The 19,016-nt window shown below is 41.0% G+C and overlaps 1 protein-coding gene across 1 annotated transcript; it reads right to left on the bottom strand.

Annotated features, from left to right (window-relative positions):
- Positions 1-79: 79 nt before the first annotated feature.
- LOC104921108 (E3 ubiquitin-protein ligase CBL) lies at positions 80-18,790 on the bottom strand. Its single transcript, XM_010733558.3, has 15 exons — positions 18,481-18,790; positions 16,550-16,797; positions 13,611-13,757; positions 13,196-13,352; positions 12,429-12,550; positions 12,058-12,195; positions 11,379-11,466; positions 11,049-11,180; positions 9,864-10,073; positions 9,618-9,734; positions 8,860-9,149; positions 7,594-7,761; positions 5,286-5,389; positions 4,829-5,014; positions 80-4,703 (listed from the first exon to the last, which is right to left on the bottom strand). Exons 1-15 carry the CDS (start codon positions 18,622-18,624, stop codon positions 4,351-4,353), a joined length of 2,604 nt encoding a protein of 867 aa, XP_010731860.2. The 5' UTR covers positions 18,625-18,790; the 3' UTR covers positions 80-4,350.
- Between the last annotated feature and the right edge of the window lie 226 nt (positions 18,791-19,016).

Genomic DNA, 19,016 nt, shown 5'->3' on the forward strand with positions numbered 1-19,016 from the left:
GACAAGTAGGAGTTCCCTTTCTCTCTAAAAGATGTACAGCAGCTTAAAGTCATTACGGACAAACCACGCAGATCAGATGTTAAAGAAAATACTGTTTAATTAAAAATCTTAATGGCTTAGGCATGAAAACATGGCAACAAAACAAAATGCTGAGGATATTAAAAAGACAATAAATAAAATCATATTTACACAAGCGACAACAAAGCAATGACAACTTATTTTTTTAGTAGGCAAGTTCTTGTTGAAAAGGCTAGTAACCATGATTACACCACACATATTAACCAGTGGACCAACACACCAGCTGAGCTTAGCAGTGAGGGAAAGTGTTTGTGTGTGAGACGGCGGAGTCTCTGGCAGTGATTCAACAATGACTGTCAGCCTCGAGTGTATCCTCACACAGCGACACTTTCATGGTCAAGAGTTAAGTCCCCGTTTGAGCGTTCAAACGTTTGACTGAGCACAAAGCCGAGGGACACATTCTCTGTAAATCAACGCGAGCTGAAGGGGGCGACGCGGGGCACCGTGCTCGTTTAAAACACTTTTGGTAAGGGGCAATTAAAGCTGCAGGATTTCTACGGAACCACAGCAGATTCAGCAACCTCCGCCTCGTCAGCAGGGTCGTGATCAACCTACACGAGGACAATTCCAGCATGGTTTACTTCAGTGTACAGTATGTTTGTTACTTTCATCACATTAGGCAATACTTCGAGAGCATAAAAGAAAGAGCCCTGAACGGATTCCACAGACATGTAGACATATTTCAAACCTAACTCCAGAAGAAAAATATGTCAAATTAAAAATCTGTATTATCACAAATATACCAGTTAGAGAGGTGGGCAATGCCACTGTATCTGGTTTTGATCAAATATAAAGCAATACGAGGGTCAAGATGACCAATATTAGTATAGATAAATACATTTTTTATTGTTAATGTGCTTTAATGTAAGAGAGAGAAATAGGTCATGATTTATGAAGTGAGTGCTTTATTAGTAGGCTATCTCTAAATATATCTGAATTACCACCAAAGAATTCTCTTCATGATTTTAAATCATGTGCACGTTTAAACGCAAGATAAATAGATGCAAATATTGCAGCAGTAAGTGGAGTGTTCATGCATCCCAGGATGTCTAAGTTGATACATCGATCCTATCATCAATAGGATCGATACAAAACAAAACTCTGTTACCGGTACAGATACTTTGGGGATTGAGCCACCTACTCCTCAGATCAATGTATACTTAAGTAACAGGAATTTGCAGTATAGAAATGTCAAAATATGGTCGTACATTGCATTCATTGAAACGGTAAGTATTAAAATTAGTGTCTCATAACTGCAGGTATAATTTAACGCTAATGCATAATTTGTCCACCAGGGAGCTCCAATAGGTTTATTTTGGAAATTGTTCCGTACATATCTTGGTCACAAATCTTTACGGACCAAATTTATGGGATCTTATCAGAAATATCCATGACAATTGTATTTATTTAACGGGCTAAGAAAATCTATTATTGACTGGACTCTTATTATCCATTTTTTGATGTGATATTCTGTTTATGAAGGTGAACATTTGAGACAAATTCAGTAAAAAGCGTGTAGATTTCTGTTGCATTTAAGCAGTAAACGTGGAGTTTTATGTGTCTGCTGGCATGTGCGGGTAGTGATGGACAGAAGGCACATTAACATGTTACTGCAAGAATCAAAGGTGACGATCTGATGAGGATCTATAAGGGGACGCTTCAGACATATTAACCTGCTTGTATATTAAAATGAAAATAAGATGCTCTGTCCAGTCCTGTCTTGTTTCTGGCAGTGTTCCTAAATGTGTGCATTAATATGGAACAGCCATGTTAGAGTGACAGAGCTTCTCTTCTAATGGATTTGTATTCTGCACTAAGATCAGACTCCCTGCTTTGATGAGTCAGACATCTTTTTATCTTTGCTTGAAGTGAGCCCATGAGTGTGTGGAAACGCACACTCTTGTGTAGATACAACATCAAAATGCCACTGATAGGATGGCATACAGTAAGAGTAAGAGAGACAGCTGCTCATTATTGGTCCACTGCAAAGAAATCCAAAAACCTGAGTGAGGACTGTTGAGTCGAATCCGTCTCGATTTTTGCGTTAATTTGAACATTTCGTTGGAGAATGGATCTGAATGAAGTCGAGCTGATGACTTTGTATCAAGGACTCAATCCAGGACAGGCCTGCTACTTATCACAGCACGACTCCAACTCTTGACATTTCAGTCACTCAGTTCAGAACATTATTTACATGAAGGCTGAAGAAGAAATCTCCTTGGTAACTTTAAAAAAAAATCTATAGCGCTTTGAGCTAAATGTGTTAGCATGCTTGCAATGACAGCCCTAATGTTTCACAGGTGTAATGTTCATGCTCACCATCATAGCAGGGCGAGTAAGCGTGCTAACATTTGATAATTAGTGTTGAAATTTAAGTGGAGCTTTAATCTGTAGATATTTAGTGATAAAAAAGTTATTACAATTTATCCTGTGGAAACACGGATCTTTGTATACTGTATTGTTGAGATATTACAACTACTGTATATTTCAGCAATATGAATGATAAAAAATCATGTAATTTATATATTTTATAGGGCTGCAAGATTATTTTCATCCCTTTCCAATTCAACATTTTGTCTCAAAATGTCTGAAAATTGTGTAAAATGCACATTGCAACTTCTTAAAGCCCAAGCTGAGGTCTTTAAATAGCTACTTTTATCCAATGGAGAAGCTGGATCAATGAAATGTGGAATATTTTCACTTAAAAGAACATTTAACCAATGCTGAAAACATTTTATGAAGTGCAGAGTGACCAAAATGTCAAGAGATAACCATCCAGGACTGTGATATGTGGCAGTACGACAGTATTAGACATTTCGAGAGTTTGAAACTGAATGGGCTTTTAAAAACTGACTTTGAAATATTAAATATATGTGTTTGTATGTAACAATAAAAAAGAAAATCCTTAGAGGAGTGTTTGCGACGTTGTATCATCATAATTGTGTCCTTTAGCATCTTTTCATTCATTACATTCAACCCTGGCTTATTACTGAGTACCTGAGTCCACGTGACAACCTTCAGTTTTTTCCAGCTCAATGTAAATCCCATCCATCTGATCTCTCCTGAACCACCTGAAGCTGTTCTGGGTACAAATGTGATGCTGAGCTGAATCACATCAACAGCACATGTTAAAATCCGTAAGCTTTTTTTTTTTTTAGTAAGAATCTAGAAGAGAAGCTTTTGAGTAAATACACCAGCCTTCAGTGTTCGACCACCTGAAATGGTGGCAGGCAATCATGGAGTTAAAAAACGAGAAAATAAACTTCTGAAAATTCAGCCATTGTTAGTACTACACACAACACGACACCTTATGAGAGCACTTAAACATTAAACTTGTTATTTCATTATAGAACCGGCAGCTGAGAGGAAATATGGAGCCGACTTGTCAAATACCATCGAAACGGAGCGAGCCACAGTGACGCGTACGACATGAAGCCCTTCGATACTGCACTGCGACTGAACATTCACATTCATCAGCATGAGCGCACACCACACACACACCACGGAGTTAATCACTAATTTTCCAACCAAACTTGTGTCGCTACATATTCGTACGCCACGATTCGCCAAGAAGCCTGTAAAGCGTCAAACTTGAACGGCTGCCAGCAGCGGGACACCGATCCGCAGGTTCCCTCTACTGATCAAAAGTCACTGTAGCTTCAACACTTAGCTTAATGAGAGAAAAAAAAAAAAAGTACTCTGACTGAGGGGAAACACTGCCACAACACGAGTGGACCTCAGCAAAGTACAACAGGGTCAAAGCTCGGCTACGGAGAGCTCACATCTAAAAGGCTTGGACTCTCCATGTATGCTGCGTTCAGGTCATATCGGACTTGTCTGCCCGTACCGAGCTGCTCCTAAAACCAAACTGGACCAAAGGTTTGAACCAACCCATGGGTACGTCTATTCTGGGGAAGCTTTCTGCTCCTTCTGGGCCGAAACCTTCAATCTCCAAGTGGCGATTACGAGTAAACAAGAGATTTTGAGGCATTTTCAACCACTTTACGTTGGTAGTCCGAGACAATCTATAAAACCATTACACGCAAGTTTGTTACAAATGACTTTGGATGATATTTCAATGAGTAGAACTTGCAGATGATGGTCATCTTTTTGTCTGCATCTTCCGATAGGACGTGAACGCAGCTCAGTGTAAAGCCTTTTGGCAAGTGCTTGTGGCCCTGCAGGAAAGTGCTTGGTAAATGCTATCCATGGTAATGGCACAGAGTGGAAAGACAAGACATGGGACAGAGAGGATGGGCGTGCCTGGAGTGACTATGTGGCGATGTGTGCCGTGGAGGGGATGGAGACAAACTCGCGCAGGATGTTCTTGGCCGTCTCCAGGTTGTTCTGGGCGATCATCAGGGCTTTCTGGATGTCCTGGATGGAGTAGCCTTGGGACATCAGGCATTCAATCTCCCCGTTTAGAGCAAGGTTTCCTGGGCCTGCAGCAGGAGGAGGAGGAGGAGGAGGAGGGGGGGAGGCAGAGGAAGAGGAGGAGGGACCAGGGAGGTCTGGCAATGGAGTCGAAAATTCACGGTTTACAGGCCGAGGCCGTCTGTCTGAGTTGGCTCGCCGTGGGAGAGGTTTAGGGGGACGTTCGGGGTCGACACCTGCTGCGAACATACCTGAAAATACACAGAAACAGTGACAATCTGAGGGAGGTCTTAGATTTAGAAAAAAAAAAAAACATGTTTTAGAAGCCTGTGTCATTTTACCGTCAGGCAGCAGATACACTTGTTAAAATACATACTGGCTTCGACTGCACTGTCTATGCTGAGAGTGCTGAAGGCAGCTGAGGGACCGCCCATATCTGACAGGGTTCTTCTGGTGGGGGCGGGAGGGACGACTGGTCTGGGACAGTCATACTCGTAAACATCCTCCTCATTGGTCTCCTCTTTCATGTCCTGGGAAACGGCAGCTGAGTGTTGAGGGTGGTCTGAAAAACAAACATCACAGTGATGCCTACCTATAGTGAACGCACATTTCACACAGTTCACATAGTGAGGAGAAAAACAATGAATGAAACACCTGCACAACGTCCCCACATATGCGATACAATACAATATATAGTGAATTTATGTATTTTAGTTCTTGTATTACAGGTTTAGTGCGGGTGGTACAAGAATAATAGGACCAGAATTAGTGAGTAAAAGAGAAAAATGTCCATTTATTTTCTTAGGACAGTGATAATGAAGTGTGAATGTTACCTAGGTCAGAGGCCTGTGCCGGCTCAGAGGAACCAGCCTGGGCCTGGATGTTACACATGGACTCGTAGACTTGGGGGTCCTCAGAATCACTGTCTCCCAACTCACTGCTCGGACAAATAAAGAGAGAAAGAACAATAATTAGGAGTGTTATTAGGTGTCATCTTTACATGACATCTAATCCACTATAAATAAAGTCAAAATATTGTTCTACATACCTGAAACTTGTCTTTTTAAATTAAAAAAGTCCCGCATACTCTAGTTGCACATGATATTAACACAGAGTACCAAAATAAATTAAATAAAAAGTTTGAATTGAAAGGTGCTCATCACAAGTCTATAATAAATCACATAACATAGAGCTCAGTGTTTTTATCATTCATTCTTCCTTTGTTGTGGAGATTCTTTAATGACTCCGTCATCATTTCATTTGAACAACAAGCTGAGTAACTTTGCTGCCCTCTTGGCACACATTGCATTTGCTTCATCTCATTAAAAGTGTTTAACCAAGGAGGTTATAGGAGTTGTTTGCAGGTTCTGGAACAGGCACACCCATGGAGAAACAAACCTAAGGATCTAGAGCCCCCTGGTGGAAAAAAATAACTTCTCCAGATAAATTATTGCAGCTGTTTACTGATTACTGTATTTCTAACAGTCAGTGGTCAGTGAATCCTTCAAAATGTCTAACATAGTCTAAATATCTCTAGTGAGATTTAAATGAACTGTTTAAAAGATTCTCTTTCATTACAGGAACCTGACAAGTCAACCTTTTTACAGAGAAGTAATAAATCAGATTAGTAAACTTTCCCCTTTTCAAGATTCTAGCTCCATGAACTGATCTGAATTTTCACTCTAAAGAAACCAACTGCATGATTTTGATGTGCCATTTGGCAAATGCAAGGTGATTTAACACACTAAAGTCCGTTTACAGGTCCTGCAGAGTACTACTGCTATGTGAAAATGGTTAGAAGGATGGATTGGACACATTTTGGTTTCTAATCTCAGACTCGAGCTCCCTCCTGTGGCCCCCTCTCCCCAAATACTAATGAGAACAAGGGTTCCTCGTTGTTCTTCTTTTGAAAGTATTGGCTGTTCTGATACATGCATAGTAAAATAATGATGTTGGGTTTGTTGCATTCTTTGTTGTGATACACTGACACATCTACTTGACTGATCATGATTGGCAGAGCAGGGTGGGAAGAGAACCATGGAAATAAAATGGCTTGGACAGTTTTATGTTAGGTATATTCATGCAATAGATAAAACACTTTTAGCCTCATGTTCACCTTTTTTTTTTGGTCCAAGCAGCCATTTCTACACTGAGACACTTTGCAGCTAATTCAGAATGCTGCTGCACGTGTTCTGACAGAAATCAAGATCAGAGATCACATCTCTTCCATTTTGGCTTCCTTGCACTGGCTACCTGTTAAATCTAGAAAAGAATTTAAAATTCCTCTCCTTACATACAAAGCTCTTCATGGTCAGGCACCATCATCTCTAAAAGAGCTCATAGTACCTTACTACCCCTCTAGAACACTGTGCTCTTTCTAAAAGTACATTGGGAGCCAGAGTTTTCAGCTCCTCGGTTCAGGAGGCAGACACAGTCGGTCAATACTTTTAAGAGCAGACTTAAGACTTTCCTTTTTGATAGAGCTTATAGCTAGGGCTGGCTCAGGTCATCCCTTAGTTATGCTGCTATAGGACTAGACTCTCTTTCAGGGTTATGCCTAGTCAGGCACGGTATTGGTTGAAGATGCATCTCTCTCTCTCTGTGGTCCTGCACAACGCCTACTACATATATTGTTACTTATAATATTGCCATTATGGCAGCAATATTGTCATTATTGCCAGCATATCTCCATTACAATTTATAGTTAGTTAATGATTTGCTGCTGCTGTGCATCTGTGTCTCTCTATCTCTATCACAGGCTCCACTGCTACTGTAATCATTTTATCATTCATTGTAATTCATTGTCATTTTGTCAGTCATTGTAATTGTACAATCTGTCTCTGTTGATTTGTTCTGTACACATGGCATCTATTGCACGTCTGTCCGTCCTGGGAGAGGGATCCCTCCTGTGTGGCTCTTCCTCAGGTTTCTTCCACATTTTTCCCTGTTTTTCCTTACTTGAACCGAGGGTCTAAGGACAGAGGGTGTCACTCCCTGTACAGATTGTAAAGCCCTCCAGGGCAAATGACTTTGGGCTATACACATAAAATTTGATTTGATTTGAAATAAACACTTCATGATAATTACAGGATGATGAAAGCCTTCGGGGAGCAGTTGCATGAGCGCTCGTCACTTGTTTACCTGATGTCATTGTGGTGGTTTGCCTGGACAGGTGGTGGGGGCACCAAGGAGCCTGTTATAACCCATGGGGCACCAGAGGCTGGCAGAGAGGTGGGACTCATGTACTCATTCTCCTCACAGTCAGACGATGGCTTCTCCCCACTTGACACCAGTGGCGCTGGCAGAGCTCTGACCATATATAGAAAACACAAAGCATGGTTGGACTTTGTCCATTTGTGGTTTATAAATCAGGTAAAACCGTGCAGTTTTACAGCTATAATAAAATTTGAGTGTGGAATACACATGCAGTGAGAAAATCTGAAACTTAGCGACTCTCAAAGATTTAAGCTATATTCCCCAGCCTTAACTAAATAAATCAAAGATGAGTTTTCAGTTTACAAACATATTTTTTAGGTTGATGTATTGCTACTGTACTTTATCATCGTGTAAAGGTACCTAAAATCCAAACAGGGTAAATTTGCTTGCAATAACCACCAGGGTACACCACACACATTATGATGTGGCTCGGATTACTTCCTCACATACTGTATTATTCCCACGCTTTGCCACTGGGCATCACTTAAATTGGCACCTGTCAGATTTAGAAGCTGTCTGCCCAGAAAAGTGCGACAACATTAACACCATTTAACTGATGCACAGTTAAATGAACATTACTTGGCATGTTTCCTCAAACAAACTCAAATAAATGCTAAACTCACAATTATATAATGTGAATGCTAATTAAGCGTAATGCACATTTCATCACCAGAATGTGTTTTGTAATGAAGTACAAGTGTCACAAGACGGCAGAAGCTACATTTAAAATAGTGCAATACAACAGAGCAAGTCACTGAATTTTACAGGATGCAGTCCTGCAAATATTTCACAATAAAAGCCTTGCTAAGCTATGAAGGAATTCCATCAACTTGAATGCTACAGGACTTTTAATTTAAAATGGAAATAGGAAGTGGTGGGTTTTTCCTAACAGTATAATGTAACAAAAATGTTGGGAACAGATCAGAAAACAAAAGGAGGCTCTGTAAAAAAGTATGACCGAATAAATTTAACAAACAGAGGGACTTAAAAAGAAATGTAGCCTACTTCAAATTAAGGCCTGCTACTTTCTGCAGTTGAGGTAATTAAAAAGGCCCCAACTTATATTTGAGGAAATACAGTAAAGCAAGCAGAAAAGCAAATTTACCTCTGTGTTGAGACAACATAACTTAAATTCATCCATTTATAGTATTTTTTTCTTCTTCAGTTCTCTGAGTTTTCTGAGCTCAGTACCTTGCAGCCAGGCAGTAGACAGCATTAGTAGCTGCCTGGGGTTTGCTTCCCTCGCCACTGGTTCCGTTGCTCTGAGGGGTGGAGGACAGGGCTGACAGGGCCTTGGTTACCGGGCGTGGGACCATGTAGTTGGAAGCCCAGGCGGGCTGGTCAGGAGTGGAGGGCAGAGGTCTCCTCTGGAGTCTGGAGTCTGAACCGACCAGGGAGGGGCGTTCGGGAGGGGGAGGAGGGGGCAGCTCTCTCAGGGCCGGAGGCAGAGGTAGAGGCTTGTCTCTATGTGTGGCTGCAATCTGGGGTCAAGGCAGGAGTGGATGAAATGTGAAGACACGCATACACACATCCATGCAGCTCTGTACTGATTAGGACCTGGATCAAGAGCTTTGTTACATACACATAAATAACTATTGTAAATACCAAGATTTAGGCATGGTTTACAGGAACTTGACTTCCACATTAATGTGTACTTGTTTTATATGCAAATAGTTATTTAAATGAACATGTGATATCTTACTGGTTAGCAGGAAATATGAGTATACTTTTTGCACTGAATGAAGACTGTAGATTATGTCCTCCAGCTCTTCTGTAGAAATTTCATTAGGAAAGGTGTTTTTGTTTTTTGTTTTTACAGCAATTTTGGAGAAGGAACACTTACAATGACCAATAACTCCTGAAATGTACCTGTGGGAATGCACATATTGTTTTGTCCTAATCCACAAACGGGGTGAGAAACTCACGCTCACACAAATAGACACACATACCTTGGGTGTGGCTCCTTGACCCTGTGCACTGTGGGAGCTGGAGGGTCTCTGCTGCAGGAGGTCCAGTCTTGGGGGTACCGGGGGCAGTTGAGACACCGGAGATGGCGGGCGCTCTACCTGCACACATAAACACACATGGAAATTTAGCGATGCTGCATAGCACAAAGCAATGACATTACACTGAATGAGCAGTGACGACTAAATTGGATCAGGTAAGTGTCTATGGAGTTCATGTGGTACTCTTACCTTGGTGCAGGCCAGCCTGCTCATGACAAGGTGCTGGTCCTCCAGGCGATCATCCTCATCCTCATCATTGGCGGCAGCTTCTGCTCTACTGGACCCCTGGAAACCAGCAAAGGAAGAACCGCTGGCCTTCGGGTGGAAGGGGTCCACTACGATGGGCTCTGTGCCTTTAATCTCACAGCGACAAAATGGGCAGCCTTGACCCTCAGATTCCTGATGTACAAAAACAGGAAGGAAAGTGTCAAATCTGAGGCCTTCGTCATATACAGTATGGGACACTTAACGTTTGCTCAAACACAAATTACAGGGCATCTGTCCAACAAGCTCAGAGGGAAGAATAAAGGGAACTTGCAAACTACCAATGCACGTCAGATGGAAAAGCTGAAGCAACTAAAGTGATTAAAAAAACAAAAAACAGCGCAGAAGCTAAACTGAGATCGATTAAAAGACCTCAAAAGTTTATAAAAGGGTGAAGAGAGAAAGCAGTATTGATACCAGAACACCTGCAGTGAATTTGTCCAGACAACAAACAAAGTGGAAGTTTGCTCTAACATCAAAGAGCGATGCCTCATTTATGTTTTTTGCCATCAATTCAGTTGCAGACGAGTCTGATCAGCCGATGCCAAATGATTTTTGTTTTGTTAAACCTGCAGTACAGCAGCATTCGTAATAAAATCAATGTGATATGTGAATAGCGGAAAATAGCATTTTATGCCTAAAAAGCCAACGTTTAAGTTCAAATTAACCTCATAATTTATAGTTTGGCCACAGTTTTGTTCATCAAGTTATAATTCAGTTGCTCAGAATTAGAAATTGTTGAACTTTTTGACACCACTGTCTCTCCCTCTCTGACTCGTCACAGGCTCTACCTCTTCTTTCGCTCTTCTTCGTCTTGAAAACTAAATATGCCCGGAAAGTGTCAATTTAATCCAGGCTGGAAATTGATAGTGATATTAGATACTGTGTAGTGTTTGGCGTTGCCTGTTTGACGGCTGACTCCCCTCCTATGCAGCCAATAGGGATCACAGCTTATCGAGCACTGCTATGCAAAAAACAAAACTTAGTCTGTTCAAGTCTTTGTCATGGCTCAAAATCTGAAATATTTGTACTTCCCGTCTGACTGTCAGGATTTACTAAGCTGCTGGAAACCAACGTAATAAAAACTTTATAGTGTGTAGACAGCCTCACCTGCCACGCAGTCAGACAGGAGGTGCACATCAGGTGTCTGCAAGGCTCGATCTTCACGTCCTTGTCGTTCTCTGCACAGATCTTACAAAGCTGGAACGTTGAGCCCATCTCACAGTACAGCTCATACTGCTCCTACAGGGGTAACAGAAGAGGACACAGGTTGGTTATATTGAAGCTACACGCTCATCAATTCAGTGCAATTTTGTTTAATGTGCATCCATTTCAAGCAGTCTATATATTGTGGCATAACAAGCATGTTAGGCAGCACCTTTTACAAGTGCGGATACTGCACAAGAATGGGACGGACTGGTTTACAGATGAGAAACAAACCTGAGTAACTTTGATGTGGTCCTGTGGAGAAGGTTCACACAGCCCTGTTAAGTCTGGGTTCTGTGCACGACCATCTGGGAACAGATAGCTGGAGAACCGCCGCACATGTAAACAGACATGCACAAACAAATACTGATGACAGCAGCCTTAAGATCAAGAATCCCTGCCTCAGCCGAACGGCGACGTGCATTTTAAACAATACGTCCTCTCACGTCCGATGGCTGTTTTAAACACTCACAAAGTATTTAGGAATTTATTGGTGAAGTGATGACAACATGATGATGTGAAGAGAGATGTGTATTAAAAGGCAAAGAGGAGGATTATGCTGCAAGAGTTTCTCTAAATTTGTTGACATTTTTTGTCATCTAAATCAATTCTAACTATTCTCAGTATAAGCTGTCCTCCACCAAGCAACTTGGTACAGGCGGCTTTGAGGTCCACCGTGGAGGAATGTCTGATACTTTTAAAGATACTCTTTGCATGCTGCAACAAGATGCATACCTACAAGAAAAAAAGTTTTGATGATTAAAAGAGATATATGCTGACATGTTCAATGGAAATATTCTGTACCAGTGAACTTTGTTTTTTTTAGCCATTCCTAGATGCGTGTATAATCTATAACATAATGTAGCCTAAAATGTATAAACTGGTGCATTGACACTGTTGTAGTGAGACTCACAATCCCTCTCTGTATCCATCAATGAGAGCTTGGAAGAGTGGTTTGTTATGGGGGATGGTCTGCAGGATGTTCCCGTCAGCTGTCACGTAGCCGATAGCCCACTGGCCCAGCCGAGTGCAGCTCAGTCTGAAGATGTAGCTGAGAGGAAGACAACAGTTTCAACCAACGATACACACCAGCAGTGTTCAGTTGAAAAAAATATGACAAGTGCAGTTGGGAAGCTGACTCTTGACCTATTACTTCATTCTTAAAAAATCATGAGCAAAGCAAAAATTTTTATTTCTGCAGTTCCTCCTGCTCCGCACAGTGTGAAGATGCAAAAATGTTTTTGAAAAAGTGTTTAAAAGATGTACAGCTCATCTGTGTCTCACCTGCCAGGTTTGTGGATGAACCTGTGCAGTCGAGCCTTGACCTCGTCGTAGGTTAGGAAGGCCATGTAACCAGGGTGTGTGACTGCCAGACTGTTCCAGTTCCTTAAAAGAGATGACCACGGCTACACACCGCACACACAGACAAGCAAAAATGTATGTTTATGTATAGGATACATAAGCAGTTTCTGACCACTGTTTTTGTGCAGTGTTTTTATGTGCGGATCCTCTAAGTTCTCAAGCAAAACCGATCCATTTTCCAAAATTGTGGGCGCCATGTGCTTCCTTAATTCTTGGTGAACTCAAAGCTTTAACTCGCACGTATTACTGTATGTAAAGCTGACACTGTTGAAACTTTGCATATCATCTGTTAATGTGATCACACAATCAAGGAGAGGCCGCATTTCTTAAGTACAGCAGCCCACAAACTTAAAGTTTAGAAAGCCGTAATTCTGTTTCTATGTGGAGTCCATCTCATCTACTTCTCCATGTTCAGAGCAGAGATTTCAGCTGGACTCGCAACAAAAGTGGAGGCCAAAGCCGAAACATGCCAGCTTTGCACTCAGCTGAAATTGCAAATGTTTTTCTACTCCACCCAGCATAATGTTTGATTCTCTAAACTCACTCATGACTAAAAGCCACTAAATATAATTGCCTTTGGCTGGAATGTGATTCAGAGTTCAGACTTTAGACTTTGTTTTATTGAATTACTCCATGGATCTGTGGATACTGGGTGATCCCCAGGACACTTTGTTGTTATTGTGCCTCACCTGGAAAAGCCTGGTGAAGATGTCAAACTCAAAGACAGAGATGTAGTCGTTGCAGGTGAGGTCGATGGTGGACTTGAGAGCCATGGCCTCCAAGCCCAAGCTGATGGGGTGAAACTCATGGAGGGCCTGACGAAATGTCCTCCATGGCACTATGGTCCTACAGCACATGGGTGGGAGGGGGCCACAGTTACAGACTTTGAATAAACATACTCTCTCACCATCTCAAAAAACTGTGGCAACAGAATCAAGTTAATGGAAGGCTGAAACAGAGGGAAACGAGAAAAAAAATACTTGCAAAACGAGTTCTAATCATGAAAGTACAATTTGCAAGTTTAGTGTGGAAGCCAACGCCTGAATTTACATAATTCCAAGTTCCTCTTTTCACATGTTCAATATTTGATAAACAAAAACCCACTTGTCTCCAAATGACCGTCTCCAAAATTCAGCAGCATCAGCTTTGGTGATCCTAAAGTTGTCGCCCTGAAATAAGCCATTGGGGAAGATGGCTTTTAGCTCTGCTAGCATGTGACTGAAGATCAGAGACAGCTTGGTAAGGTTTCGCCTGAGTAAGAGGAGAGGGAGAGGGACAGAAAAAGACAAGTTAGTAAGGATACTATCAGTTTTATTATCAGTTTATCATCAAGTTCTGATATTTGTCCAGAAAGATCACAGGGGTTTAAATAACATGTACAGTACCAGTCAAACATCTTCTGATTCAATGTTTCTTCAGTATTTTATGACTTTCTACCTTGTAGATCAACACTGAAGAGATCAAATATGAAACGACACGTATATAATTATGTGGTAAACTGAATTTTTGATTCTTTAAAGTAACCACATTTTGTTTTGATAACAGCTTTGCACACTCTTGGCATTCTCTCAAGCAGATTCACGAGGTAGTCACCTGGAATGGTTTTCATTTAACAGGTGTGCCTTGTCTAAAGATAATTAGAGGAACTTCTAGCTTACTTAATGCATTTGAGACCATCAGTTGTGTTGTTCCGAAAAGAACAGAAAAAACAGTAAATGGTCTTATTCCACCACTATAGTAATGCATATTATGGCAAGAAACACTCAACTAAGTAAAGAGAAATGACAGTCCATTAATACTTTAAAACATGAAGGTCAGTCAATCCGGAGAATTTCAAGAGCTTTGCGGACGCAAAAATCTTCAATGTTGGAATCAAACTGGCTATCATGAGAAACACCCTCGTTTACAGCTCACATAAATGCTTTCGAGTACAAGTAACAGACACATCTCAACTTAGAAACACAAGAAATGGACATTAGACCAGTAGAAATCGGTGCTTTGGTATGATGAGACCAAATCTGAGATTTTTGTTTCAATTGCTCTGTCTTTGTGAGACACAGAGATGATGAATGGATGGCTTCTGCATGTGTGGTTCCCACTTTAAAGCATGAGGGAGAGGGTGTGATGGTGTGCAGATGCTTTGGTGGCAACACTGTTGGTGATTTATTAAAAATTTAAAAAGGCACGCATTATGCAGCGACATGCCATCCCATCTGGTTTGCGCTTAGTGACAACATCATTTGTTTTTGAAGAGGGCAATGACCCCAAACACACCTCCAGGCTATGTCAGAGCTAAAAGACCAAGAAGAAGAGTGATGGGGTGCTGCATAAGATAACACGGCCCCTACAATGACCTGACCTAAACCCAGTTGAGATAGTTTGGGATAAGTTGGACCACACAGTGAAGGAAACAAATGCTCAGCAAATATGAGAAGTCCTTCAAGACTGTCGGAGAAGCTTTCCAGGTGACGACCTTGTGAAGCTGACTGAGAGAATGCCAAGAGTGTGCAAAGTTGTCATCAAAGTAAAGAACCTAAAATCTAAAAATATCGTTTGCCTTGTTTACTACATAATATTTTTTTTTAAAGAAAAAACTATATTCTTATTAAACTCATAAGCATACAGAAGAGAAAACATGGCAGAATAGGCTTTATAGGCTTTTAAACACATCGTCTTTACAATGACAGCTTTAACCCAGATGTCTGATTATAAATGCGACATAGTGAATGGTTGAGTACTTCGCTGGTGATCGACCGTCACAATAGTTGTTGATGAAGAGTCTTTAAGAGGAAATGCTTGATAAAAATCAGTGTGTCAGAGGAAGGGACTTTTGCTTAGTAAGAGTTTTCTGAGAAACAGAGGAAGTGGATGTGATTGCGACAGTTTCATCATGCCTTCATTAATTCAACAAATTTGACTTCAGATCACATGGCTGGTCTACTTTTACCAAAAGGTACTCATGAGTTGCATTCCGTTACACTGACGAAAAGTGTAAAAATAGAGTGTAGACAAACTTCTTAGGAACCTCAAAAAAGATGAGCGGATCATTTAGCCTCTGAGGGCGATGACCAATGTTTCAGGGCTTCTGGTGCAGTCAGTGGTTGTACGGATAAAGGATAACAGATATCCGGGCCAAGACTTCCTCTTCCACGCGCCTTTCATTGTTTACAGTCTGACTAACTTGGGGCATGAGATGGAGTTGAAACTGTCAGATGATGTCTATGAACGGATCGTTACACATTTTTAAAAAGCTATGCTGTCATCGGAAGACGAGATAGCATTTTGGCAAACACGTTCCTCCTCTTTTGCTCTGTTTACCTGCATGCAACCAAAGCATGCTCAAACGTGATTGGTCAACACTACTCGGACGACAAAGGAAAACCAGAACACTTAAAATACCAAACTCTAGTTCATTGCTAACTGATTCTGCACTCATATGTAGATATCTGTTACAGAGGTTAATTACGTTATGTTATATATGTCAACAGGTCACTACCAACTCAATGTTGAGGAAATATAACAGCAGCTGTTCAAAACCACTTCAATGTAAATGAGTTACTTTGAAATGTTTCTAAATTCTGTAATGAAGACAGTAACACTGGCGAAAACGGATGCAGGACCTACTTTGAATGACTTTACATACAGGTTTGTTTTTAGTTTGGTTTGCCTCTACTCTGTAAATAATACAGATATGGATATGTACAAAGGGTTTTCACTTCACTTCACTTAGATCAACCAATACTAAGCACAACCCTGCACTGTAAAGCCATGTAATCCATAGTGAATTAACTTTGAGACCATACTGCTTATAACAAAGAGGTTTCAGTCAGCAGCCGTACTGCCAATTAGGCAGTTTAATACACTCATGATCTGGATGTGGAGCCAACTCAAACAATGATAAGCCTGATCTTTGTAACATCTGTCAGTTACCCAAGCACTTTGCCTGATCCACAACTCTTTTTTTTCCCATGCTGCTGCGTCTTGCTGCAACAGACTATTTCTCCCATGAGGATCAATGACATTTCATCAGGATATAAACCTACCTGGGCTGGGAGTTCTCCTCATACATCCTCTCCTTGGCCTCCTTAAAAAGGCTCATGGTCTGCTTTGTCTTGTTGGTCAAGTTCTCCATGACCACACGGAAATATTCATTCTCCCCAAGGATTTCTATTTTGCCCTCGTATCGGGACAGAATGGTGCGTAGGTGTTGGTAAGTATCTGGCAACAGGTCCAGGATGTAGGGTGGGCTGTTCTTCAATGCCACCTTAGGGTTCTGGCACAAACGCACCACCTGAATGGGAAACACAAAAAGGCGAAAGATGATATTTCAGGATAGGCCCGTAAGATAACTTCCAAAAGCACCACAGTCGTCTTCTGTGCAAAAATACATTTCAAAGTGTATCTAAAGTTAATGAGGCTTTAGTGGCCCAACAAAGACTTAATAAGGAGCTTTCACGCTTACTAGTTTAGTTCAACTGACTGTGACGGTTTCCCATTTAAGAATTTAGGGGCATTTTTCTTTTAGCTTTTGCAGCAAAAACAGGAAGAGTGAGTGTTGATTTCCACTGAAACGTACGTTAGGTGTTAAACTGCGAAAGCAACATACCGTGTGTGTCGTTCTTTACAACATGACACTTGATAAAAATATTGTAAACTGCATGTCTGAATAAAGGAAGTTGGGAGCGCAGAAAAAAATCCAGGGTGTAATTTAAATCTATTGCTTATATTCTTTCTGTGTGTTTTTTTTTATATGTATAGTTACTTGCAATTATATAAAACTAAAAACAAAAATCCAGTATCCGTCAGGCTCTAGTCAACATACAACCATTTGAAAAAATGTTGGAAACCTGATGTTGGACGCAACAAAAACACATGGTAACTTTACATTACAATACTCTTTTTTTATATATCATGTCACTTTTATCCTCAGTACTTTTCTGTTTTTGAAGGTTGATTGTTTTTCGTGTTTATTGTGTAGGTTATAGATATTTCCTGTCTGTTTGATTTCTGTCTCTTTATTGTGTTTTTTTGTTTTTGCCTTTTCTACTTTTTTTCTAATTCTGTAGTGTTTGCTACACTTTTCTTGCTGCCGTAACAAGTACATTTCCCCGTGGTGGGATGAATAAAGTATATCTAACGTAAAAAACACAGACACACTTTCCCATCGCAAGGCCGTAAAAACACCAACGCTGTATTATCACCCCGTCCTGATTGTGAGGGTATGATCCAGGTGAAAAGCAGGTTTTTAAAACAAAAAAGGATCAGTCAGTGCCGTGTGACATGAAGACACCACATTAATGCAGGTGCAGATGAGGCAGCACGGCCACTTTTTTGCACCAAAAAGGGTCGTACTCTGTCTTATCTGAGATCTGACTGGCTTCTTCAAACAGGCCCCTCTTAAATGAGTCTCTTGTGATCTCCTCTCTAGCTCAGTTAAGATTGTCCAAAAGATAAACTGGAAAGTGACAGCAATGAACACACACGCATCTCTTTTGATCTAATATCAATCATAAAGACATCCGTGTGCCCTTTAAGTGTTTCCACAAAGTCCATGACAAAAAAAAAAAAAGATCAACATATTACCTACAATGTGACCTCATTTACAAAGTAAAGTGTCCCAATTAGATAATGCACCAGGGAGCTGTGCTGTTGCAGCTACACAGCTCAATGCTGTGCCAAAACTTCTATACGAATCTCTAAAGATTACATTTAATCCTAGGTGTTTAGTAGGACTCTTATTTATTCAAGGCGAGAACCAGTTTCACTCTAGGTCATGTCAAAATATGTGTGTCTAACTAACAGACAAGTCCAGGTGGAAGAAGATCATGTCAAAACTGTGTTGTTTTTTTTACCCCATTGTTATAATAAAAATGAGGCAAGTGGGAGAGGATATTTTCTGATGTGGAACAAGTGACAACTCACAAAACTCAAAATAATTTTCAGTTCTCTTAAAAAAAAGCAACACTCTCAGTACCTTATCCATGAGTTTCCAGCATTTCTCCACCATTTTCTTATCGACCACCGCAGGTTGGTGAGGCTGGGGAGGCTGCTGGTGGGGCTGAAAGGCGTCCTTCATCAAGCCGATGAGACCGGCGCCCCTCCTCGGATTTCCGGCCATTAATTCGGTCGGCGACCGGGGGTTAGCCCCGGGGCTGAAGGTTGACAACCAGGTATTACTCCTGACACGTTTTTCAACAGAACAACCGCTTTTTTTGTTGTTGCTCTATCGGACTTAATTTGCCATGCAGAGCCTGTTTCAAGAGCAGAACAAAAAAAAAAAAAAAAGGCTGGAAAAAAAAAAAAAAAAAAAAAAAAAGGCTGTGTGTACACTGTGAGCGACGCAGCTAGCTAACGAGCTACATTTGAAAAAAAAAAAAAGCCTCTTCTGTTTTAATTCCGTCGCCGGATAAAAAGCTCAGGACATACTCGTTGTGTTGCTGTACGTGCTGTCAAGACAGCTAGCTATCTCTTCCCGGCGACGGCGAGTTTAAAACCCCCCTGAGAAACCAA

The sequence above is a fragment of the Larimichthys crocea genome, chromosome XXII (genome assembly GCF_000972845.2).
Source record: "Larimichthys crocea isolate SSNF chromosome XXII, L_crocea_2.0, whole genome shotgun sequence".
NCBI classification, from domain to species: Eukaryota; Metazoa; Chordata; class Actinopteri; family Sciaenidae; genus Larimichthys; species Larimichthys crocea.